The sequence below is a fragment of the Equus caballus genome, chromosome 13 (genome assembly GCF_041296265.1).
Source record: "Equus caballus isolate H_3958 breed thoroughbred chromosome 13, TB-T2T, whole genome shotgun sequence".
Taxonomy (NCBI): domain Eukaryota; kingdom Metazoa; phylum Chordata; class Mammalia; order Perissodactyla; family Equidae; genus Equus; species Equus caballus.
In genome coordinates this window covers 7,704,981-7,731,554 of record NC_091696.1, presented here as the reverse complement: position 1 = coordinate 7,731,554, position 26,574 = coordinate 7,704,981, and the positions used below count along the sequence as shown (strand labels likewise).

Here is a 26,574-nt window from a genome sequence, read left to right as displayed (position 1 = left end):
AACGCTTCTCATGTGAGTTTAACGCAGAGTGACCAACTTCTTAGAAAGCCAACCCTGGACACAGCCATAGCAGACAGAAAACGTAATATGTTGAACATAATGAATTATTATATACGTGTTATTACTTTCATATAAAAATATGAAAAATAGGTATTTATCTGAAATTAAATTATTTGGAATTATTTCATTTTCTGTGACATGAATGCTGTTATTTAAGCAAAGCAACAGGACTACCAAAGTGGCAATTAGTTGTAATTGATAGTAGGACTAATTAATCTTTGATAGGATTCCACATGTTTGGTGAAAAAAAGTAAGAGAGAATACAGGTTGTTTGACTTGGGACAAATTACTTACCTCCTCTGTATCTTAGTCTCCATACATGTAAAATGAGGAAACTAGTACTATGAATTTCATAGGATTGTTATGAGTATTTAAATGAGTCAATATATGTTAGAACAATGTCTGGCACACATTAAATGTTCCTGAAGTATTAGAGGGAAAACCTTCAGTTTTCCAAACATCTTTAGATGAATACAGATATTCATTGACTCACTGTTGTAGCAGTTAAACTTTCGAAAGACACTTAAGAAAATCAGAAAAAAAACACTCATTTGTTCAATTAATATTTGAGTGCTACAATGTGCCAAGCACTCCTAAATTTCAAATATTACACATTTCAATGTTACTCAAAGTATTTAGAGCTTGATCCAGGCAAAGGGCTAGTGATGTCAGACAGAAAACCAGTTGAACTTTTGACATCGTGTTGTGCTAAAGTGACAACATTGGAGACTTGGGGGGCCTCAAATTCAGGGATAGTTTCCCTATCAAGATATTTACTGCTATCCGAAGCTACATGGAGCAGGAGGCTAAAGAGTTATACTAAACCATGGGGAAAGGAAGAGAGGGATTTTCCAGTCTCCCAGTGTTTACAAGATAAAGACCACTCTTTATCTCATAAGAGAGGAGATCAATAATTATAAGTCCTATACGCAATAGTTTCTATTGCTACTCTTTAAGCTCACTGATCCTTTCAAATATTGTTGTGGGTTTTTTTTTAATCTCTAGAAGTTCTATTTATTTCTTTTTATTACCTTGTATTTTTCTGTTCATATGTTTATGCTTTCTTTTAAATCCTTGAGCATATTCATAATTATTATTTTAAAGTCTTTGTCTCCTAATTTCATAATTTCCGTCACTTCTGAATCTGTTTCTATTGACTGATTATTTTCCTGGTTTGGGGTTACATTTTCCTTCTTCTTTACATATCTATTAATTTTTGATTGGATGCTAGACATTATGAATTTTACATTGAATGTTAGAATTTGTTGTCTTCCTTTAAAAAGCATTAGAACCATACAATCCAGAAATTCTACTTCTGGGAAAATACCCCAGAGAGTTAAAAGCAGCAACTCAAACAGATGTTTGTACACCCATGTTCATAATAGCCTTATTCACAATAGCCAAAAGGTAGAAGCAGCCCAAATGTCCTGGACAGAGGAACGGATAAACAAATTGTGGTCTCTCCATACAAGGGAATATCATTCAGCCCTAAATAGAAAGGAAATTCTGACAAATGTTACAACATGGATGAACCTCAAGGGCATTATCCTAAGTGAAATAGGCCAGACACAAAAGGACAAATATTGTATGATTCTAGTTATATGAGGTCCGTAGAGTAGTCAAATTCATAGAGACAGAAAGTAGAAGGGTGGTTGCCAGGGGCTGATGGGAGGGGGAAATTGGGGTTAGTGTTTAATGGGTGCAGAGTTTCAGTTTGGGGAGATGAAAAAAGTTCTATAGATGGGTAATGGTGATGGTTGTACAACAATGTGAATGTACTTAATGCCACTAAACTGCACACTTAAAAATGATTAAAAAGGTAAATTTTATGTTATGTATATTTTTTCACAATTAAAAAAAAAACTTTTTTTTTTCCTGGCAGATAATTCAAACTACTTTCAGATCAGCTTGACTCTTTCAATGCTTGTTTTCAAGGTTTGTAAGGGTGAGTCATCCCCAAAAAGAGTATGATCTTGGCTTGAATGCATGAGCAGATCTTGAAGTACTCTAGGGCTAGTTTAGTAGTTTTACTAAATTATTAGTATTAGCATTTTACGAAACTATTAGCATTATCTTTCTAGGATCTCTACTGAATGCCTCAGGTGTTCCATGAGGACTTTCTATTAAGGCTGGCCAGGACACGAACATCTCCCAGCTCTGTGTGAGCTTTGAGAATTTCAGCTTAGTTTCCTGCGTGTTCTTTGGCTGGCATTGAGTCTGCTAGGAACAGACTCAGAGAGGCCCCTTATGGAGATTTCCAGAGGTCTTTCTCCATGTAGCTTTCAGTTCTCTAGGACTCCCTACCCAATTCCCAGCTACCTCTGCCTCCTTGAATTCAAGTCCCTGTCTCCTCAACTCAGAGAGCCAGCTGTCATCTGTTTGAGTTCTTTCTCCTCTGCACTGGGGTCTAGAAAGTGCCTCCAGTTGGAAAGCCAGAGCAATCATAGGCCTCGCCTCATTTATTTCCTTTTTCTCCGGGATTTTGGGTCTGTACCGCCTGTTGTCCAAGGCCTGAAGACATTTTTTCATATATTCTGTCTAGGTTCATAGTTCTTTACAATGCGTCCAGTCAGTCAGTCCAGTCCTAGTAACTGCATCACAGCCAGAAGAGGAAACTTGGTATAGTTTCAATGTGCATTTCTTTTATCATGAATGCAGTTGAAATTTTCATGTTTAAAATCTATTTGCATTTTTTAATGAACTGTCTATATTATATTTGGATGTTTTTCTCTTGGCATATAGTTTATGGATTTTGGATTTTGAGACATCATTAGAAATATTTCTCCATTCCGAGGTTAACTTTTTAACTTTTCTGGTTTCTTCTTCTTCCTCTTCCTCCTCCTCTTCTTCGTCTTTTGCTTCTGCTTCTGCTTCTTTAATATGTAAATCTCTAATCTATGTGGAGTTTAACCTGGTATGTGGTGGAAGTTATGGATTTAAATTTAGTCTTTTTCCAAAAAGTTATCCAGTGATGCAAAACAATTTTTTTTAAAGCCTGTCCTTAAATCATCCCACTTGCAACAGCATGGATGGACCTTGAGGGTATTGACATTAAGTGAAATACCCCAGAGAAAGACAAATACCGTATGATTTCACTCATCTGTGGAAGATAAACTAGCACACGGACAAAGAGAACAGTTTAGTGGCTACCAGAGGGGAAGGGGGTTGGAGGGTAGGTATCAGGGACGAAGGGGCACATTTATATGGTGACTGATGAATAATAATGTACAACTGAAATTTCACAATGTTATAAACTATTATGACCTCAATTAAAAAAATCTGCTCACAATTAGCCCTCTGCAAATATCTTTTATACCATAAATTTAGTAAAAGTGGGGCAGCTTTTCAACTGGTACACACTACAGTGTTCCTACCACCATCTATTCTGATTGCACAGGGTCTGTTCATATTGGGTGGTGCCCATGCCATACAGTGGTAAATATTTCCAGTATTACTCAGAACTTAATGTGCCCTATGTTGGAAGAGTACCTTTATGAGGAGTCTCTGTGCATTTGACATTTCTCATCTGTCTGTTTTCTTAACTTAATGCCATCTAATAGCTGAGTTTTTTTTTTAATTCCCTAGTTTTTAAATACTATAGAGTCATCTCTTCTTTAAACATCCCTCAACATTCTTTTCAGGCCTCAGCAGAATGACATAGCACTTGCAAATAAATATGAAGGTGCATAATGTAGCACTTGAGGCTAAAATGGAGAAGATCTCCAAAGCCACCTTGGCCTTCCCCTTGATGCTATGGTGAGTGGGAAGAAAAGAAATCCAGTCACTGCAGAACACCAGCATGCTGAATGTAACGAACTTGGCTTCAGTGAAAGTGTCAGGTAGGCTCCTGGCCAAAAATGCCACAATGAAACTCACAAGCACCAGCAGGCCCATGTAGCCCAAGACACAGTAGTAAGCAGTGATGGAGCCCTTGTTACATTCAATGATGATGACACCTCGCTCAGAGTGAGATTCCTTGTTTAGAAATGGGGGAGAAGTCCCCAGCCAAATCCCACAGATTGTGGCTTCGATCTGTGAGTAGACAGGAACAATAGTTTTGAGGGTTGTGCATGCCATACACATCCTTAGCCTACTCCCAGGCTTCTTGGCTCTGAACGCTAGGACTACCATGATGGTTTTGGCCAAAACAGAAGAAATAGCCACAGTGAATACAATTCCAAAACCTGTTTGTTGAAGGAGGCAAGTGGCTTTTGTAGGTCGAGAAATAAAAAGCAAAGAACAGTAGAAGCGAAGATGAAAGAGATGAGGAGGGTGTTGCTGAGAGCTCTGTTATTGGCTTTGACTATGGGAGAGTCTCAGTGTTTTACAAAGAGTGCGAGAACTAGAGCTGTGAGGATGGACAAGGAAATGCTCACACAGGCCAGAGCCATTCCCAAAGATTCCTCAAATGATAGAAATATTTCTGCTTTCGGGAGGCAGTGGTTCCTCTGCTTGTTTGGATATTGATCGTCTGGACACTTGACACGCTGTCTGGAGTCTAAGTAAACAAAGAAGGAATTTATCTCTTGCAGTCTATATTCTCTCTCCCCATGCCAAGACAATGATTATAGCAATACGTTTCTTTTCGTCTACAAACTACGATTCTCTGCTGCATGGGAATTGCAATGCTAAAAATCTTAGAAGTGAATTTCTTTCCTATAAATGAAAAGATGGTCATTAAGAGATGGTCTAGTACATTGGTCATTTTATGGTTTAATCTGAGCAACCGTTATTCTACTTGGTGATCTTCTTTTAACTGCAGGTAACAATTCAGACAACTATAATCACAACGGGGTATATCTATTAGAGTTGATCATCTAAACATATGTGCCTTATATTCATTGCTAACTTTCTATGGCTCTTAGGAGAAAAGTTAACGTAACCTTCAGCGCCATGCATTCCTTGGGTTCTGCCTTCTTCACACACTGCTTGTCATTACTCTCACATCACTTTTGTGACTTTAGCCACACTGCCCATTCTTTTTTTTTGAGGAAGATTAGCCCTGAGCCAACTGCTGCCAATCCTCCTCTCTTCGCTGAGGAAGACTGGCTCTGAGCTAACATCCGTGCCCATTGTCCTCTACCTTATATGTGGGATGCCTGTCACAGCATGGTGTGCCAAGTGGTGCCATGTCCACACCTGGGATCTGAACCAGCAAACCCCAGGCCCCCAAAGCAGAACGTGCGCACTTAACTGCTGCACAACAGGGCCAGCCCCCACACTGCCATTTCTTTCTCCTTTTTCAAATTCTTGCTCGTGGAGTAAGTCTAGCCAGCTGACCAATCTCAGAATACAAACTTCCCACATCTTGAGGGTAACCTGGATGGGCCCAGGCCATAAATTACCCAGAAACCCCCTGTGAACGCAGAAGAGCCTTAGAAGGACAGTTTTCCCTGCTAACAGCTGTAAGTTTCACACTGACCAGAAGGGCAAGCCAAGGCCCAAACAACTTCTGCCAGATGCTTCAAATTCTCTGAAATGACTTTTTGGTTATCAAAAGCTGAATACTCATCAATGGTGGCAGACGTCAAGTCCTGGAGGCGTGGCGCTCAGCATCCAAACCCCAAGGCTCTTCTCCACCTGCCTCTGTTTCTCAGCGCAGGCTCTCGGGAGGAGGCAGGACAGGCGTCGGGGGCCCAGGCTAAGGGAAGGGGAAATGGCAGTTCCTTCTCCATTCCAGAGCTTCGCTACAGAATTACTGAGCTCTGTGCTGTCCATCTGTTTACATATCAACCACGGCTAACACCTCTCCGTCAGGAATGTCACTCTCCCCTGCTATTCCTGAGCTCATCTAACTAGCTCTGCCCATAACCACTAGCCCTCCCTGAGGCTGAGGTCTGCCGCCTGTGAACCCAAGGGACCCGACCCATCCCATCCCGCCAGGGACGACGGGGAGTATTTGCAAGACACTGCTGGGCAGCAGGGAGGGCAGATCACCAGGATGCTGTAGACCACAGAAGTCTCTCATCTTTATTCTAAGCACAACGGGGAGCCAATACGGGCTCTAAGTAGGGGAGGGACATGACCTCTAGAGGGGACCGCAAGTGGATGTGGGAAACAGTGGAGAAGGAGCAGCTGGGGGACAAGCAGTTCAGTCTTGGACGCACTGAACTTGCAGTGCCAAGAGACGGCCAAGGGCAAATGTCAAGTGGCACTGAGAGATGTCTGCACCTCCGAAGAGCAGCCTGGGCCTGACCTGCCAGCTGGAGAGGCCTGAGCTCACGACGGCGATGCAGCCATGGTGAGGATGAGTCCTTCAGACAGAGAGCACAGAGGAAAGGACAGCACAGTCCCTGTACAGAGGACCTCCGACACGGGAAGGCCTGGCCCAGGAAATGAGATGGAGAAGGGACGAGAAAGGAGGACGGCCCATGGACAGTCCAGTCCCAGGGCAAAAGGAAGACTGGTCTTCACAAAGATGGTCAGCATGTCATGGCCAACGTCAAATGCTGCCGAGAGGTCAAGAAAGGTCAAGACTTGACAATGTTCTCCAGGTTCTTTACTATTGTTTTCAGCAACATGGGGGTCACTGGAACCCTAGCAAGAGGCACTTAGCAAGCTGATAAGGGTGGAAGCTGAGTGGACTGGGCAGAGCAACGAGAAGGAGGCAAGGAAATGGAGACAGTAAGTCAATGCAGCTGAGAGAAGTTTGGCCTAGAAGGCAAGGCAGGAGGTGAAGCCAAGGGGTGGGGGAACGGGAGGAGATCGAGGGGTCCACACAGGGCCTCTTAAGATGAAGACACCTGAGTCAGGTGTAAAGACTGATGGGGAGGGGCCAGCAGAGAGGGAGGTTGAGGCTGTGGGAAAGAAGGCCCAGCACATGGAGTGAGGCTTTGGAGGAGATGGGAGGAGAGGGATGCAGGGCACAGAGAGAAGCACCAGCTCCAACAGGAGAGACATACCTCCCCTGCTGCTACAAAGGGAAGGGGCCCAGGGTGGGCACAGTTACCAGCAAGTGGGCGGGAGTCCAACTGGGACACTGAGGGCTTTCTCAGCTGACGGCATCTGTTTCCTCAACGACACAGGAGGCAAGTGTTTCGGCTGAGAGTGAGAGATGGGAGCAAGTGTGGCCAGCTTAGCTTTCGGGCAGGACTTGATCCTGGCGCTCTGCTGAGAAAGAACTCTGGATGGACAGATTTTAAGTGCTTTAGTGACAGCAATGAATCTTTATAGAGTCATTTTCAAATGAAGACAGCTGGACGATAACAGTCCCTAAGTTGACACAAAACGAATGAAGGGGCTTAGTGATCCAGAAAATCTATGCCTAGATGAATGAGGCTGTCAGAGCTGGGGCCTGGTCTCTGCTGCCTGGCTCCCAGAGAGCTGCTTTACCTACCTGCGCTCTGCCAAAGAGCCTCTGGAAACGCACCCCTGTTGTTACGGACAGGGTGAGGCTCAGGCCACAGGAAAGATCATGGTTGTGGTGGGCCGTTTTAAGATGGCCACCAATGAACCCCGTCTCCTGCTACTCACAGCCATGTGTAATCCCCAGCCTTGTGTGGGGGCTGGGCCTAGTGACCTGCAGAAAGCCAGCAAAAGTGACGGAGGGCACTGCCAAGATCAATGAGAGAACACTGGCTTCTGTCTCTTACTCTCTCATTGGCTCGCTGTGATGGAGCCAGCTGCCATGTTGGGAGCTGCCACATGGAGAAGCCTACACTGCTAGGAGCCAAGAAAGGCTTGGCCAACAAGCATTAGCTGCACAACTGCCAGTGAGGCAATGGGACCCAGTGCAACAGTCCACGAGGACCTGCAGCTGCCGTCAACCACTGGTGCAGTCCTGGAAACAGAGCCTTCCCCAGTGCAACCCGAAGATGACCACAGCCTTCAAGAGACTCAGAGCCAAAGACCCAGCTAAGCCCCTCCTATATTCCTGACCCACAGAAACGGAGATGAGAAATGGGTATTGTTTTAAGCCACTAAGTCTTGGGGTCATCTGTTACGTGGCGATAGATAACAACGACACAACACTGATCTGCCCCCACAGGAAGTCCATGGGAGACAAGTTTGCAGCCTTGGTATCAGGGAGAGCAGTACTTCTCCTAAACAAGTTATTTGCTGTTTATCTTATAGAAACAATGCACCATTTAAATGACCATGTTTTCTTCTTTGCTTTGGCTACTAGGAAGCTCAGAGCCAAATCTGTACGTACTTCTAGCCACTGCACCAGACCAGAGAGAATGCAGTCTTTCATCTTCTTAGCTGACCTTTAGTTTCCCTGTAAGCAGATCTTGTTACCTGTTAACACATATCTAAAACCCTTCTGGATGTCGGCAGAGTTTGATGATATTAAGGAAGGGAGTATGTTTTTAAAATACTCCTTATCTTTCAGAGATACATACTGAAACTTTTATGGAGGAAATATGATATCTAGGATTTGCTTGAAAATAATCCAGGGCAAAGAAGTAGATGGAATTATAGATGCAAGAAAACTGGCTATGAGGGGTATGAGGTGTTTCTCTCCAGGGGGAAAAAAGAAAATGTTCTGGATTTAGATAGTGGTAATGACTGCACAACCCTGTGACTATACTAAAAGCCACAGAAAACAAATACTCTACGATCTCACTTATACGAGGACTCAAGAAAAAAAAAAACCTCATAGATTCAGAGAACAGATTGCTGGTTGCCAGAGGTGGTGGGTGAAATGGGTGAAGGGAGCCAAAACGTACAAACTTCCAGTTACAAAATAACCAAGTCACGAGGATGTAATGCACAGCTTGGCAATTACAGCTACAATACTTGTATCTCGTATTAGAAAGTCGCTGAGAGAGGAAATCTTCAAAGTTCTCATCATGGGAAAAAACAATTCTGTAACTACGTATGGTGACAACGTTAACCAGACTGATCACGGTGAGCACCTCAGAACTATATGCAAATATAAAATCATTATGTTGCACACCTGAAACTAATAGGATGTTGTAGGTCAACTGTACCTCAATATAAATAATGGATCGCAGTGTGTGTGTTTACTACTGGACTCACAATTCTGTTCTCTTGATCTGTGTGTGTCCTCATGCCCGTACCACACACTCTGATCACCATAGCCTTCTAGGACATTTTGGAAGCAGAAAGTGAGTCCCCCAACGCTGTCCTTTTTCAAAATGTTTTTGGCTATTGGTGGTCCCTTGTGACTGTATATGAATTTGAGGACGAGCCTGTCCATTTCAGCAAATAAGGCAGTTGGGCTTCGGACAGGGATTGCATTGAATGTGTAGGTCAATTGGACTGCCTACACATCAGCTTCCGCAGACACCATAATGCTGACATAATCAAAAAGATTTTTAAAAAGTGACTTGACTTGTTGAAGGATCATGAAAGAAAGGAACAGGATGCTGGGAGAGAAACCGGAAGAAAGAAAGAACCACCGAGTTAGAAAGAATGGTCAGGGAAGCCTTCACTGAAGAGATAACCCCCGACCTGAGGCCCAGGAGGAAAAGGGGAGCAAAGAAGAGCGTTCCAGGCTAAGGGGACGGCACGGTCAAAGGCCCTACGGCAGTCAAGAGGAGGGCTCGCTCCAGGGACTGAGGGCAGGGCAGCAGGGCTGACTCAGAGCCTGGCAAGCAAGGGCAGGGAGGGGAGAAGGTGCAGCAGGTGAGGGCAAGTTCCAGAATGGCACCAGGAAACTGATAAGCACGGTTATCTCCAGCCAGTGGGACTTCTACTTTTCACCTTATTCCTGTCTCTGCTTCAGAATCAATTGTTTCAGTAGTTTTACAAAAACCTGATGTGAAAAATCTACCCACCCCAAGACTGTGAAAATAAAGAGAAGCTTCAGTTTTGTAGCTATCAAAGAAAAGCCCGTTTAAAAACCTGGCACAGTAATGAAATGAGCACACTTAGATGGACAATACTCACTGCTAGTGAGGATAGGAAGAAAGCGGCTCTCCTCTCCATTGCCGCTGGCGGTATAAACTGGTAAAGTATCTGGAAAGCAATTGAACAATACGTTCTGACAACAATAAAAATATCCTAATCCTCTGACCCACTCACGGGGTTTATCCTAGAGCAATAATCCAAATGAAAGCAAAAGCTATATATGTACACACGATAAATGTCACAGTATCCCCAGTGGCTGCTGCACTCACTCCCCAAAATAGTATGCCTGCTGACAACAGGGTGATGATTAAGTAACGACTTGATAAAAGGGTTAACGGATTAATTACCTTATGGTAAATTAATCTGATGCTATATCACACAAATATTAAAAACCGTAACTGTGAAAACTGATTGCACCAACATGGAAAAATGTTTTATGCAAATGATAAAAGGGCATATAAAGCCACACCTATGCTACGACGACAGTATAAAAGATGTACACAGAGGAACAAGGACTGGAAGGAAACACGAGACAGTGAGCAAAGATGATCTGATGCGGTGGTAGGATTATTGAGGATTATACCACATTTAAGTCTTAATTTAAAGGCCCTCCCTTCAGACAAATATCAAACACAAAAAGATGAGATTAACTATACAAGGTTGAGAAAGCTTCTCTCTCATTCCTCTCTCCCTTACCCACATTCTGCTGAAATCAGCTCAAGTTGAGCTCCCTTTTGGTGCCCTTGTTTCTTCTTTAAAAGGCTCAGCACTCACTCTGCAGAGAGAAAGGCCCTTTGTTGAGGGGCAGCTCTAATCCTCCATCCATCCTTTTGGCAGTTCCTGTCCATGGGAGCTGGGGTGAGGGGAAATGGACTGGACAAAGAGAATGGTGTCCCCAGGAAATGATAAGTCAAAGTAAGGCACGTGGTTCCAGCCCCAAGAGCCCTATAGCTCACATCTGCATACGGCCCCTCCCAAGGGGGAGTGAGGGGCACTATCTGTTTGTCCATCTGTGCCCCATCACTAGAACAGACTTCTCCTTTGTCCCTTAGGAACAGACTATGATCCTGACCACACACAACCTATCAGACAAACAAAGCAGAGGTTGATGAGAAGAAGTCTCTGGAAGCCCAGTGTCCTAGTCGATGGACCCAAAGCACGGTAGCATTCCCTACTCCTCCTGAGCCCCGAGGGGCCTGGATCCAGGCAGGCTGCCCCACACGGCCTCCACATCAGATTCTTTCTCAATCCACTGCAGCCTGGCTTCTGTCCCACTGCACAGAAAGTGCTCTTGCTAAAGGAGGGTGCCCGACATCCTAAGAAGCAAACCCAAGAGCTCTTCCATCGCACTGCACCCCAGAGGAACCACTCCCTCCTCCAGGAGCCTTTCTCTTCCCCATCCCTCTCTTGTGCCTCTCTAAGAGCTTCCAATGTGTGTCACTAGCTCCGCCTCTACTCCTCACCCTTCAGTGCTGGAAGCCTCCTCCAACGTCTGTCTTCTGCCCTCTTCTCTCCTCACTCTTCACCCTCCCCTGGGAGGCAGCATCTGTTCCCAAGACTTTCCCTTTCCACTGTACTCTGTTACGTCCAGTCCCCAAAACTCTACTGAGTTCCAGATCTATTTTTCTAACAGCCTAATGAAAAGCACCTTTAATGACTGCTTATCATGCCTTCCACTGTGCTAAGACAATATCCAAGACCATCTAACAAGAAACTGAATCTCAGAGAAGGTTGGTAAGTTGTCTGAAGTCATCCAGTTACTATTTGGGGAAGCAGGGACCTGAACTCGCATCCATGTGACTTTGAAGCCTGTGCAAGAAGCACTACACTCTACCGCAACCCTAAAAGCAGATACACTCTCTACTTCCTCCTTGCTTCCCCCTCCCACCCACCCCAAGCCCGCTCCTCCTCTGGGACTCCCCGATCTGGGCTGAGAACATCAGCAGCAGCTCTTTGGCCTGTGGAGTCATGCTCGACTCCCTCTAGCTCACTCCGTCCATCGAATCAAGCCCCAAATCTGGTCAATTCTCCTTACACGTCTCCCCACCTATCCCTTCTCCCCACAGCTCCCCAAGTGGCCTTCATCACCTCCTCCCCCAACTCCACAAAATCCTGCATCACTCACTCTCCACCTGTCCTCCAGCCTCTCCCACACTGCTGCCCTGGAAGGACACCAAACTCCAGCCGCCCCTCAGGCTCTCAGCAGTTAAAGCCTCCCCCTGCCCCTCCCCTCTGCCATGGAACCTTTCCTGCCACCCATCCCCAGTCTACCTGGTAAATTCCCTGCCACCTCCTTCTCTCCCTTCTGTTCCACCCTGGGAGACTTACCAATTCCCCTTTTGCTACTCTCACAGCACTTTCTGTTTGCATTCATTTATGGATTGACTATGGGTACCTACCACGTGCTAGGCACTGCCCCAGGGATGGGAACAAAATGATGAGCAAGATGAAGTCAGCCTGGAACACACACAGTGCTGGGACACTCTCTTCTCTGGTACAGCTAGTGTTTGTAACCTGTCTCTCCCACGAGTGTTATCCCCCCAAACCTGATCAAACTTGGTACCTCACAATCCACCATACATCCTGGCTTAGGTAACGCAGGCAATAATTTTTACTAAAATAATGTATTAATTCAGAAAATCCCCCTAACAGATATGCCGTCACCCCACCCAAATTTCAGCCTTTTAAAGCATCCCAGGGGCAGAATAAGTGGCTCTCAGCCCACGTCTCTTACCTGGAACACCTGTTCATCGAAGTCCTGCACTCTGTGGACTTCGTGACTGTCACTACGGCTGGGAGCAATCTGGGGAGAAGCAAGAGATATGGTCACGGTGAACAATGTGGGCTTCTGGCCCCTCCCCATCACCCCTAACTGGCGGCCCCACACGCACATAGGAACTGTTAGGTCAGAGAGAAGGCAGAGTTAGACGCGGGTCGCAAAGTAAAACAAAAGCAGCAAATCCCTTGGTGATGTTCACCTGCTGCCAGAGCTGCGACTGGTGTTTAATCCACCAGCATAATGTGAGGAGCTGGGGGGAAGTTTTTTCAGACTAACATGACAAATTTTTGAACTTAGTCAATTTGATTAAAAATAAAAGAAGGATTCAAAGAGCGTCCAGGCATCACAAGACGCTCACGCCCCCTCCCTCCCACCAGGCTCACAGACGGAGCTCTCCCTGCAACGGAACAGCCTCCCCACAGCTCTCTGGGGAGGGCTCCCTGCTCCTCTCAGGCACGAGGAACCTGGCTTTCTCTGCTCTGTGGGTCGATCCCACATTAGCCACTCCAGAAATGTTTAATGCTCAACACAATTCTGGAAGTGGTCGTCTCTGCAGAGGCTCATGAGCAAATTCCATTTTTGATCACCTTCCACGCACACTGCCCATAAGAGCTGTTTCGCAAGCTGAAGCCTAAAGAAACCACCAGCAGGGAAATCAGTTCTGCAGGGTCGGGGATCCAAGAAAGTTAGGACCGGAAGGGGGTCTGGAAAGTGGTGCCAGTCCAACGGCTCACTCAATGGCCACTGGGTTTCCTCCTCCAGCACTCCCAGCCAGTGCAGGCACACTCTCAGCTAGGCCACCTCTACTGTCCCTCTGCTTCCCCTCTGGGCCGTCCTCCTGCCTCCCGGAAAGTCCACGAGAGGTGAGCACCTCCTGTGAAAGGCCTCAGCAACCCCATTCCCTGGACCTGTCACTAGGCTGCTCTCAATGCCAACACCCCTCTTGAAAGACTTCCTAAACACCACCATTGTGTTTTCCTACAAAGCACACGGCGCCAGAAAAGGAAACTTGAAAAATTCAGCCATCTTGGCCTTCCCTGGAAACAACCGCTCTTCTGAAGAGCCTTGGGGTAACCCAGGATCCCGGACTCTGAAAGCCCCCGCTATGCACAACAAGTGTTAGCAGATGGGCTTCTTTCAGTACAAGAGGAAAAGCCATTTGCACACGCAGCCCGGCTCGGTGACTTCACGGCAAAGGGAGCGGGAGGCCCTGAGGAGGCTGCCTGGTGTGCGCTGTCATGTCAATAATAACTGAGACTTCCCAAGAGCCACAGAGAGCAGCGAACAGAAAAGAGTTAGCAAGGTCTGTCAACACAGCTCTCTGGAGCCATCCTACTGATTGGCTCGGGAATGCCCACAGCTTCACAAAGCAGATGGGGCTCAATGAAATGCCCACTTCAGGCTCAACAGCAGGCAAGTGGCTCCCCAACCCCCGACATCAATCTCCAGCAGGTCAACTCACCTCCTTCGCCATCTGCCAGGACAAGAGGGTGGGCTCTGCCGCAGGAGATCTGTAGCACCCGTGTCTCCTGAGGTCTGTCCAGAGGCAGTGGGACGGGCGAGGGCTCCAAAACATCCTCCTATCCCCTTGCTGACCCACCACCAGGGTCAGTGCACTGATGGAGGGTCATAGCATTTGTAACACTAAAGGTCATACTGCCCGACCCCCACGTTGTTACCCAGTCAGATATCAGAATGACTTCCTCAAGGCACATATGTTAGAGCCGAGCAAGGACTAGAAAGCCGGTCTCCAGCTCCAGCCCACTGCACCACATCACCTCCATGACACACTGACTTATTGAAAAGCATCCTTAGTCTCAGTAAAGAAAGCTTCTCCCACGTCATTTAATACCACTTGAATTTTTCAGGAAAGGAAAAACATTTTCTTCCTGCAACATCCACTCCGATTCCTCAGGAAGGTGAAGAACAGCATGTTATATGACACCACTTATCTGAAAAGGAGACCAAAAGAATACGCAGATGTACTCCTTTGCAGATGCATTAACTCTCTCTAGAAGGACAAACTGAAAACTGTTAACACAGGTTGTCTACAGGGAGAAAAACCATGATGCTGCGAGGACAGAGGTGGAAGACATACTTTTCATCACATCTTCTACTGCACCTTAAGGATTCTGAATTATGCAAATAGGTTATCTATTCAAAATCGACAATTTCAATATTTAAATAAGCAAGTAAGGAGGAAAGATGTTTAGGAGTCACTCTAAAGAAGAACCTTATTGTTCTCTAAAACCCTACTGGAGAAGCCAGGTTGGTCTTCGTAAGAAACCTCTCCCAGGTCTCTTGTTTGTTGTGCTGAGGAAGATTCACCCTCATCTAACATCTGCTGTCAATCTTCCTTCTCTCTTGCTGAGGTAGATTTAGGCTGAGCTAACATCCATGGCCAATCTTCAACTCTTTTGTACGTGAGCTGCCGCCACAGCATGGCCAGGGGTGAGTAGTGTAGGTCCACACCAGGGAACCGCCCCCAGGCCACTGAAGCAGAGCACGCCAAACTTAACCACTAAGCCACTGGGGCTCACTTCCTCACACAGGTTTTAAACGATGAGGTTTTGAATATTCACAATGGAGGCTGGAGGTGAGGAGAATATCTGCAAATACACTAGTCTCAACCTACTCCCCACTAATGATGCCCTATTTTCTCCTAGGAACCCCATGTGTAACAAGATTTTCCCTACCAAATAAATAGCATTATTACTACTATAATACACTCGCCCATTAGTATCCATCAATGACTGACATAATTTCAGACAGAGCTTCGATCTGCATCAAATAACTGGTTTTTTATAATGAGATGATGTGATTCTAGGCAAAATCAAAGAAACTGGACAATGATGTTAGCCTATACAGCCCTATAAGCTGAAAATGCAGAATAGTTTAAAATACTGAAAAGTAACTCACATGCCCCATTACTACCTGCACAGACCCCTAAGGGCCTGGCAAGCAGTACACACACAACATTCAAAGGGAATCTGGTTCTAGGTCCAACTACCAATTGAGGGGAAATACAGATGACAGAGGATCATGTCAAATGGCACAACACGGATGCATTCAACAAACTTCAGACTGGAAAACTGTGCAGAATAAGCGATGTGATTTCATCAATAAATAAATTTCAAGGAAGAAACATTAAAAGAGACTTAAAAGATTTTTAAAAGTCTTATCAATCAATTGCAATGTCTGGATGTTATCCGGATTTTGATTGAAGAAAAAGCTTTAAAAAAATTACAAATCCGGGCTGGCCCCGTGGCCGAGTGGTTAAGTTCGCACGCTCTGCTGTGGTGGCCCATGGTTTCGCCAGTTCGGATCCTGGGCGCAGACACGGCACTGCTCATCAGGCCACGTTGAGGGAGCATCCCACACGTCACAACTAGAAGGACCCGCGACTAACATATACAACTATGTACTGGGGGAGTTTGGGGAGATAAAGCAGAAAAAAAAAAAAAAAAGATTGGCAACAGTTGTTAGCTGAGGTGCCGATCTTTAAAAAAAAAAAAAATTAAATTAAAAAAATAAAAATCTAATGACATTTATGAGACAACTGGCAATTTGAACACTGATTGGATATTTGATGATATGAAGAGACTATACTCTTAACATTTAAGTGCGATAATGATGTTGCATTTACCTTTTGCTTTTGAGTCATTAGTTTTTAAGATAAATACTGAAATATTTATGAACAAACATCAATGACGTTAGGATTTGCTCCAAATTTATCAGGGGGAAGGTCGGGAAACGGATAAAACAAGCCGGGCATGAGCTGATGATGGCTGAAGCTGGTGACGGTCCGCGGGATGCATTATCCTATTCTGTCGACGTCTGCATGTCTAAAACTGTTCCTAATGAAACGGATAAAGAAAGGCAACGTGGCATCTCACAGCACATAAAGCGTGCAATACTAAGTATAAAAGAATTGTGATATAAAATGAAGTGAAAAATGGCAGAAAACAAAACCTATGCTATGATCAGAATTACATAAAAAATATATTTACAAATGAATGAGGGAAGAAGAGAAAAGTGAAAAGAAAGGTTTGTCTAGTATATATTTCCAGGTAATTTCCCCTTTATTTTAAAAAATGTTTCTTATTGTACTTATAATATGGATGGACTAATGTCTATTTTTTGAAAAGCCATCATAAATCACTTCTAGCATTACCGCAATCCAATTTCGAATATCTGGAATACGGCCTCCATCTTAAGGATTTCATTGAATTTTCCCCAGACCACATTCTAGGCAGTGTAGAGTGTTTCAGGCTATCTCCAAGCCAGCAAAGAAAGGTCGTCTCTCTGGGGCCAAAAGACAACATCTTTCTTATCACGAAACGCCCTTTTGTCTAAAGGTTCACAGTTATCACCCAACAGGCTGAAAAATAATGTAGTCCAGAGGGTTTCAAACAACGCACCATTATAGCCTCCTTCTGTGTTGTTGTTCCGGTTTGGTTTGTGTCATCAGATTCCTGAAAGTCAGAGGGAGCTTTCTCAGCCCAGTCACAGCAGAGAAAGCCAAGGGGAGAGTGCACACTTCTCTCTTTCCGGCTCCTGTGAAATCCAAGCTGAGAACCTTTGAGTCCCATTCCCCAAACTTTCGTCACATCCTTGGTTTTAGAGGACAGAAGCGGGAATCCATAGCCACAGGCGGCAGAGGAAATCTGAAAAAGAGTTCCCAGAAAGCATCAACTGATTGGCGATGTCAAGTTTTTCTGGCAAGAAATGGCAGCTTATTGACCCATTCCAAGAACACACACTATTAACACAGCAACTAACACTATACGGAACATTTACTATGTGCTAAGTGTCTGAGAGGCACTATCTCATTTCACCTTCACACTCACCCAGTGATCTAGGTGTCATATCCTCCCCATTCAGCAAGACACAGGCTCGCAGAGCAGTTTAGTTGAAGACTCCCTTAGTTTGAATCTTGGCAACACCATGGGGTCTACAGCTGTTAGACCCTTACCAGCTGTGACCTAGGTAGACAGCTTAACCTCTCGGTGTCTGTTTCCCTCTATGCGATACGGAGATGACAACAGTGTCTCTCTTATTGGGTTGTTGTGAGAACTAAATGAGTCAATAGAGCTAAAGCCCCTACAGTAAACAGTATGTGACAACGTAAGAGTGATGGGATGTACTCACTACGATCACTGGTGGTCATAAACAAAAGCCAACAAAATTGGAAATGAAGATGTAAAACTGTCTTTATTCACAGACAACCAGAGAGCATGCATGATCCTATAGGTAGAAACTCCTAAGAAATACACAGAAATCTACAGAAATAAACAAGTTCTCAGCAAAGTCACAAGACACATGGTGAATACAAACACCAACTGCATTTGAAAATACTAACAATGAACACTCCAAAAACGAAATTAAAAATACAATTTACTCAAAATACCAGCAAAAACAATAAAATGCTTAGGAATAGATTTAACAATAGAAATCCAAGAGTTGTATACTGAAAACTACAAAACACAGCTGAGAAAAATTAAACACTACTTGAATGGGGAGATATTCCATGTTCATAGGCTGAAAGACTCACAATTGTTTAGATGGCATTTGTGCTCAAATCCACCTACAGATTCAACACAATCTCTATCAAAATCCAAAAAGAATTTTTGCAGAAAGGGACAAGCCAATCCTAAAATTTGTATGGAAAAGCAGAAGACCCAGAACAGCCAAAACAACTTCCACAAACAAGGACCAGCTGGAGGACTTCTATTTCAAAAATTCAAAATTTCTGATAAAGCTACAGAAGACAAGAGAGTTTAATCTTAGCATAAGGACAAACATATCGATGAACGCAACAGAACTGAGCAGCCAGAAATCAATCCTTAGATTTACAGCCAATTGATTTCAACAAACGCACCAAGGCAATTCAACAAGGAAAGGATAGTCTTTCAACTAATGATCCTAGGACAATTGGGTATCCACAGGCAAAAAAGGCCCGTAACCCACACCATACACAAAAATCAACTCAAGTGGCTGGCTCATAGACCTAAACACAAGACCTAAAACTATGAAGCTCCTAGAAGAAAACATGGGAAAAATATCTTTGTGATGCTGGGTTAGGCACAGATTTCTTAGATATACCGAAAGCACAATCCAGGGCAGAAAAGCCATCAATTGAATTCCACTAAAATTAAAAAAAATTTTGCTCTTCAAAGGACACTCTCAAGAGAATACAAAGAAAAGCCACGGACTGGCAGCAAATACTCGCACATATCCTACATGTCATAAGGTACCTCTATCCATCTGGAACACATAAATCACTGTTACAACTCCCTATTAAGAAGGAAACAACTCAACTTTTCATTCATTTGGAGCTTGAAATCCTGTTTCTCTTGCTCTCGCCCCTTTTCAGTTAAAGATCACTCCTCACCCTTGGCAGAGAAGGCGGAAGCCAAACTGGCCCGATCCGCTTCTTTTTCATCCCCCACCAAGGTTTCCACAACCGGCACCAACGAGAACGCATCCTGACACATTTTCGCTCTTCCGAGCATGGGCTCCCAGATGAGCCGCCCCGGGGAGCCGCCCTCTGCTGCCATTTTCTCAAACCTGAGGCAACGCAGAGGCCTGCAGTGCAGCCATTCGAGTGCGTTCGGACCTTCGCTCCTTCCTCTCTCACCCCTGCACCCGCTCGGGCGACACGTCCTTTCCCAGCTGCTCAGCGACTCCAGCCGGCCCACGGCTTCCCTGACCTTTGGCAGCCGCCCTTCCGAACAGCAGAACTTCGGGAGTCAGACGGCCCGAGTGCGGAGGCCACTGTGCGTCCGCCTGCCAGCTGTGGGCCCGGGGCTTGTCCCTTGACCTCTCTGAGCCTCCCGTTCCTCCCTCAACTGTGGTGACAACCCCGACCCCCGGGGGAGGAGCGGATGCCCAGCCGCTCCATCACTGGGCAGCGCGCCAACCGCCTTCCCTTCCGGGGCCTGCAGCCGCCGGAGAGGCGTCCGCCCGGAGGCAGACCCCGTGCCTCGCAGCTTCTCCAAGAGGCCGAGGGCCCGGGGAGCAGTGGCGGAGGCGAGGGCGGACGGAGGGAGGGAGGCGCCGCCCGGACCTTCGGCTCCGACTCCATTCGGGAGGGCACTGGCGGGGGCCTGCGGCGCGGCCGCGAACCGGCGGGGCTTGGCTCGGAGCTGGGCCGCACGAAGGGGGCCTGTCCGGCGCCCCGAGAGGCTGAAGCTGAAGGAACATGCGCTCGGCGCGGGCCGCGCGCCCTCCTACCGGACCACGGGCGCGGCCGCCTTCCGCGGGCTCCGCGAGCGCCCGGCCGCGGTCCAGGGCCTTCGCCTCGGCCCCGGAGCTCAGCCGGCGCCCCAGCCGAGCCTCCGCCGCCAGCGCCATTCTCCGCTTCACGCCTCAGCTGCTGCTGAGCGCCGCCATCATAGGTGACCCTTGACCCCACGCCCAAGCGGAACCGCCGGCGGTCTCGGTTCCTATTGGCTGACGATCAAGGAACTGGGGGCGGCGGCGGGAGGGCAGGGACCTTGAGCGTGTGAACGCTGGGGATCAGGTCCCGGCTCGGCCACCTAGTGCGCGAGCTTCCTCCGAGCTTCCACTCCGTCTGAACGCAGCCGCTTACCCGCGCCCCGCACGTTTCCGAGCGTCTGCCCGGCTCGTCGGGCGCAGGGCGCTTCCTGTTGCAAGGCCCATTGCTTCTTGGCATTGGCCTGGGGGACCCTTGAGGGTGGCCCACCCTGCACAATTCCAGGACAGAGCCCTTCCCTCTCCTGTTTCCTCCCTTTGCCTCTGGCCCTCTTCATTTCTTACCTGGCCTTGTCGCGGCCTTTCCCCACTGCCGCCTGCTACCAGGCCGCTCAGCCCGTGCTCCAGCCCCAGTGATTAGAGCGTAGCTCCTACTGTTGTCCTTCGCTGCCCAAACCCCTGCCAGGCTTTCCTGTTGTCTTCACAGCGCATGCTCCTCTCCAGATCACCTCGCCCTCAGCCCTTGACTCTGCTGGAATCAGAGGGCTGGAATGCAACTGCTGACTCCCTGTGCTGCTTCAGGCCTCTCTACTTGCACACAGTGCCCCGAATGTCCTTCGACTGCCCTCCTTCCCGGCGCATGTGTGGCAAACTCCTACTCGTCTTGGAAGAGCCAGCTCAAGCACCTCCTTGGAAGTTCTGTGAAGGCAGGAATTCAGTTCATTCAGATTGTCCTCACCATTGTCCTCCTAGAGGTTAGCTTGCAGCTGGGAGCAAGGGAGGCCCTCAGGAATGAATGATTGGGGAGTCTGGGCACCTGGGTTCTTGTCTAGGCTCTGCTGCTGACTTGCTACGTGCTGTTGGGAAGTTGTCTCCTTTCTCTGGATCTCACTTCTAACATGAGGGACTGAGAAAGAATCAATACATGAAATCAGTCTTTTTAAATGAATGAGGTGTTTTGACTTTAGGGCTTGTTGGATGTCTTCCAGCCCGTTAGGATCCATGACAGGCGTTCCCAAATCCTAGTCCCAAATGCTGAGGGCAAACTCTTTCTTTCTTCTCTCCCTTGCTTCCTTCTCTCTCTTTCTCTTTGTATTGCTTGATCCCTGGAAGGAATCCAATTTTAATCTACTCCCGAGACCAATTCAAATTGTTTTGCTGTCCTGCAATGTGCCTTGTATCCAGTCTGTGAAACATGATTTTACAGTCTCCTGGTGAAATGTGGTTGCTGTTTGACCGTTCTCTAGGGCTGTTTTCTAGAGGGTGATCATGGACTGCAGACTGATAAGACAAGGTATCCAGGGGACTGCTCGTCCAAGGCCGCCAACTCCAGGGAACGTCAGGAAACAAAGGTGTGAGATCAGTGGTCTGCTGGGCCGGGAACCCTATCCTCTGTTTGCACGGAGCTCCTGCTTCCCTTGCACCGCTCCCAGTGACTGAGACACGGACGGACACTTGGGCAGACCTGTCCCTGGGAGGCATGGACTCCTCTGTTGGTCTCCTGGGGCTCCCAGACTCCCCAGTGGCCTTACCGAGCCTTCCTTAGACTCTGCAGCTGTGCACGTCCCCTTTACCTGGCCTTCCCTCTCTCTCTCCCTCATTTGGAGTCTGACTGGCCTCGTGGCCTGATGGCTCTCCCACATTCCCAGGCTTCCCCACCCCATTTTCTTTTACAGAGGCATTTCCCTGCACAAACCCCTTATGCGTTTAAGCCTGTCTTGCTGTGTACCTCTCAGAGGACATTTGAGCCAAGGCTCGAAGCCATGAAAGAGTGAGCCATGTAAACATCCCGTGTAGAGGGTCCGGACAGAGGCTATAGCAAGTACAAAGGCCCAGAGGTGAGACTGCTTGGGTGTGTGTGCTGCAAAGAACCCAAGTGGTTCAGCTAACCCCAAATAGTCCTGCTCAACTTTTAACTTGTTTTTCGTAGATGAGGATAGCCACCAAAACTTTGCCTCGTGTGCGCGAGGGGCACTGCTTGAGGATCAAACGTCCGGTGTCATCTCTAAGAGTAAAGGCCAAACCTGATTCTCAAACCTGTTCACGCAAGGGAAAGAATAGCTCCAAAATCTGCTTTCCAACTCTTGACAACCACTGATTTCACAAAGGCCGGCCCCGTTCTCCTAGCCTCCAATGCCAGTCCTGTCAGGTATCAGTATATGGCCTCTCGGCTCCAAATCCACTCTTCATGGCCTGCTTTGGGAGAATGCAGCTGGGCCCTTTATGTGTTTTTCTTGGAAAGACAGAGCCGGGGAAAGAGGACTTCCTTCCTGGTTGCAGGTGCACAAATGGCTTCTCCAGCGCCAGGCTCCTGCCCTAGTGCTGGCCCATAGCACAGAGCCGCCAACAGCTTCCTCCAGCAGCCCCCTCAGGCAAGGCCCTAGCTGAACGCCTCCCATGAGGCCCCTCCCCTCGAACGTCTTTCTCAGCCTTCAAAAGGGTGGATTTCCATAAAGTTCCAGAGTGCACCTATCCCATTAGTTCGTGGGTTTTTATATTAAACTTTGTCTCTTCGAATCACTAGGGTGTTTCTGTCACCTCATTGAACCCTGACTGATACACCAATTAACAAGTCACTCATTTCACCAAACCCATTTTCAACCCTCGTGAACTACTGAGGAAACCCTGCAATCTTGGTGGAAAGAGAGGGCTGGAGGCTCCTGGGAGCTGCCTCTGGTTTGCGGCTCTTCTGATGAAATGCTGAGTGAGCACACCTGGAGTGTGTTTGGACCCCCCCCCTCCCCCTACAGACACGCAGAAGGCAGGATAGCTGGAGGTGAGTGAGGAGGTGGAGAGAGGTAGGAGAGGAGGCTGGAAAGATGGAGGAAGGGCAGCCAATAGACTTTGGCCATGGGGCCAATGTAAAATTTGGGTTTTCATCTAAGTTTGTAAAGCTATAGATGTGTATTGGAGTAGGAGCTTTCCACGTCCTCAGTCTTTCTTCCCAGCCTTACCTCTGGGATCTCCGACATGGGGGGATGAACAGTTCCCACAGGCTTTGACTCCCTTCAAGCTTCTTGTCCCATGTGCATGCCGTGCATGTTTAAATTTCTACCAGGAAGCTCCACAGATGCCTCAGACGCAGAAAGGAGCTCATGGGGCCCATAGACACATACAGCTTGGAAGTGAGGGGGAATTAACATCCTAGAGGCAACGTTCAATCTAGGGGGTTAGGAGCCAATGGGTAAAGAGTACCCCTGTGGTCCATTTGGGGCAGCCCTCTGTCCACTGCTCTGGAGTCCTGGCAGATTCAGGACTCCAGTGATCACAGTGATGACCTCAATAGAGTCTCTTGTGTTGCCATTTCCTGCCTGACTCTTGCCAGTCCCTCACTCCTCTCCCTAGGATCCCCTCTGGGAAACTCTGAAACTTCAAATTGGGGTTGGGAAGGTGTGTAGGGGGAGCTCTCACGCCCTATCAGAGAACGTCAATTACACCATCCAGGGGGAGGCTGGAAGTCTGCATCTTCTACAGGAAGTAGCACTACTTTCCTACTGAGGCAGATTTCTCTCCCCACCCAGTCACAGCCCAGCCAATGAGAAACGCTGGAGCTCAGCCAATGAGAACCTGTTACTGCCCCGGATGCTTCCTTTCCGCCATGAACTTGCATTTAGAGCAGCCCCTCCCTACCTCCCCCTTTTCCCCTTTCAAAGCAGCTCCCCTCTTTTGTCTTCTGGATTTGTCTAGGGTTTGCCATAGGAGGCGCATCCCAAATTGCAATCCTCTCAAATATTCCTGAATAAACTCATTTTGTGGGTAAAATGACAGGTGAAAAGTCTTTAAAGTTGACACCTCCCAAGGAAGCTATTGGAGCACAAGTGTTACTCGAAGCCTGTGGGAGAGAAAAGCTAAAACAGTTGGCCCCAGAAGTGGGCTGGTGATCACCCAGGCTTGTTGTAGCATCATGATTCCTAAGACTCTTACTCACGGTGGGGGCTGAGGTATAGGCAGGCTCAAAGCATTGGGTTAAGCTGTCCATCTCTCATAACCCCTGCAAGGATGAGGTGAAAGATAAACGCAAGTGTTCTTTTTGTGAGGAAGATTGGCACTGAGCTAACATCTATTGCCAATCTTCCTCTTTTCTTTCTTGTTTTCAACTCCCCAAAGCCCCAGTACATAGTTGTATATCCTAGTTGTAAGGCCTTGTAGTTCTTCCATGTGGGATGCCGCCACCACATGGCTGGATGAGCAATGTATAGGTTCATGCCCAGGAGCCGAACTGGCGAACCCAGGGCTGCCCAAGCGAGCTCGCCAACTAAACCATGACACCAGACGCAATGCAAGGTTTAATGGCTGGCTTTGTCAACTGTGTAGGAGTCCTTGTGGAAAGATACTGACAGATTCAGGTCAGCCAGCTCTTCACTCAGGGCATGCCATGAAAACCAGCAGGCCTGCATACTGCTGTTTAAAAGACTTGCATTTCCTGCAGCCACAAAGGAGCAATAGGCATGCGATTTTGTCATGAGGGTGACAGCGTTACAGAGGAGGCTGGATGGACAGCCTTGGCAGGTCTCCTGTGCTGAGGTCAGGCCCTCATAGTGAAGGAGTGGAAACCTGAGATTGGGATGGGGCGTTTTGGAACCATGCACCTGACAATATTCAAACACAGAAACCGCCTGATCATTTGCAGGCCAGCAGAAGTGGCCCTCTCTCGTGGACACAGCAGAGCTGCCTCCCCATGCCTAGGCACCATGCTAAAACTCCACCTGAACGAATACCTCACAAAACGATGCTTATCCATCTCAAGAAGCAACACACCTTGCCTCATCACCTCTACACCAATATGTTGGATTAAGTCTCAGGAGAGCCTGAGTGAGGAAAAACAGCCCCTTTTGCAGGAGGAAATAGCTTACTCACTGATGGAACTGTAGTATTGGCTCATGGGAGCCAGCAGGAACTAGGCAATACGTGTGGATATATGTGTGTCTTTAGCAAGGGCAGAATAAAGGAGTAGATGCAGAGAGTTTGTTGACTCACGGGCATCTCCTTCAGGATTTAACCTCCTGCCAAGGAGCCACTTCTAATCTGCTGCTGGGATGGCTCCACAAAGTTTCCATATGAAATAGGATACAGTAAATGAGGTGGAGATGCTAAACCTCCCTGGGCGAGAAAAGAGTCAGAAGGCTGAGGGAGGTGGGAATGATAGAGCAGATTGAATCCATGAGACCAGAGAAGCCCCCATGGGTGGGTCCGGAGGACTCTTCCTTCACTAAGGGCATCAGAAATGCACTTGTCAGGAAACTCCAGCATCTTTTCGAAGCTCAGGGTGTGCAGACCAGTGTGACAGTAGCAGATGCTGCTCTGAAACTAGATTCCCAAAAATCATGGTAGCGTTCCAGAAGTACAGAGCCGGGTGGCTGGACTTCACCTTCAGAAGCAGGGAGGACGGCCTTGGTAGGACAGGAAGCACGGGCAGAATGGCAACTGCCATGCCTTGACCCCCGTGGTCTGTGGCATTGGCTCCCTGCCCACGGTATTCTGAGGGGTAAGAAGTAAGGGCAGACAGCTAGGGTGCTTCCTTGACCTGGGTCAACCAGAAAAGATCTGGTGATCTGAAGACTGACATCGGTTAGTACAATGGAAAGTCAATCCCTCAGCCAGTGTTAGGATCTGACCCAGTTCTCAGCCCAGAATCCAGAAATTCCACTTGGGGTGGCTGGGTCCACTTGAGGAAGGACTCTGCAGAGCCACCACAAGTAGAGTCAATCCATATTCTCCTTTTCATTTCATTTTTCAATTCCCCAAGGGTAATTTATCACAGGGACTACACACTGGAAAATTGAGAATAACCAGGTCTTCCAAGAGCTGGATGCAGGGTCTGAGTTGACACTGACACTATAGGACCTGAAACAGCAAGAAAGCCCCCAGGTAGAGTGGTGGCTTATGGAGCCAGGCACAAGTCTCTCCCACAGGCGGTCAAATGTGACCGTGGACCCACCCTGTGGAAACGTCTCTGGTTCCCAAGAACACAACTGGGCTAGATATCCTTAGCCACTCACACTCGTTCACCCACCCAGCACTACATCAGGGGAGGTGCTGCATCACAGATGGAATTGTAGACCTGAGCACCATCTTCAAAGATCTAAAGGATTCAGGCGTGTGTGTGCCCTTCACAGCTCCATTGAGTTCACTTGTTTGGCTCCTGCAAAAGCCAGGTCAAGTGTACTAGACAATGGTCATAAACTGCTCTAACCTTAGCCAAGGGCGTAGCCCAATCAGAGCTGCTGTGATGACAGTAGGATTTCACTGCAACAGATGAACACAGCTTCTAGAACTTCCTATGGGATACTGATCTGCTGAGTGGGGTTTTTCCAGTCCCAGCGGTAAGGAGGGTCAAGGGCAGGCTGCCTCTCCATGGCAAGGATGCTGTTACTCCAGACCTCTCCCTGCTCTCTCTCTCCTGGTCCCTCCCTAATGAAGTCTCTGTGTACAAGACCTTGTCTCCCACTCTGCTTGGTTGACCAGGCTGAGACATGGATTGA

The 26,574-nt window shown here is 47.4% G+C and overlaps 1 protein-coding gene and 1 long non-coding RNA gene across 29 annotated transcripts in view; one reads left to right on the top strand and one right to left on the bottom strand.

Annotated features, from left to right (window-relative positions):
• The window catches only part of ZNF789 (zinc finger protein 789), a 31,621-nt gene extending 11,545 nt beyond the window's left edge, over positions 1-20,076 (bottom strand). For 2 of the 28 annotated variants that reach the window (XM_005598599.4, XM_070231614.1), the window contains exons 1-4: positions 19,725-20,072; positions 17,077-17,322; positions 12,611-12,679; positions 9,916-9,984 (exon numbers count right to left, since the gene is read on the bottom strand). In XM_005598599.4, the coding sequence (XP_005598656.4) occupies positions 9,916-9,984; positions 12,611-12,679; positions 17,077-17,322; positions 19,725-19,742 (402 nt within the window). In that variant the 5' untranslated portion in view covers positions 19,743-20,072. Of the gene's footprint in view, positions 1-4,436; positions 4,718-7,009; positions 7,029-9,915; positions 9,985-10,572; positions 10,750-12,610; positions 12,680-14,117; positions 14,608-16,301; positions 16,513-17,076; positions 19,678-19,724 lie in introns of those variants that run through there. The other 26 variants (XM_070231616.1, XM_070231629.1, XM_070231622.1 and 23 more) reach the window with 25 other exon arrangements.
• A 43-nt stretch (positions 20,077-20,119) lies between these two features.
• LOC111767611 (uncharacterized) lies at positions 20,120-22,613 on the top strand. Its single transcript, XR_011424579.1, has 5 exons — positions 20,120-20,847; positions 21,340-21,444; positions 21,769-21,930; positions 22,023-22,241; positions 22,373-22,613. It is a non-coding gene; the product is annotated as an uncharacterized lncRNA (long non-coding RNA).
• The last annotated feature ends 3,961 nt before the right edge of the window (positions 22,614-26,574 follow it).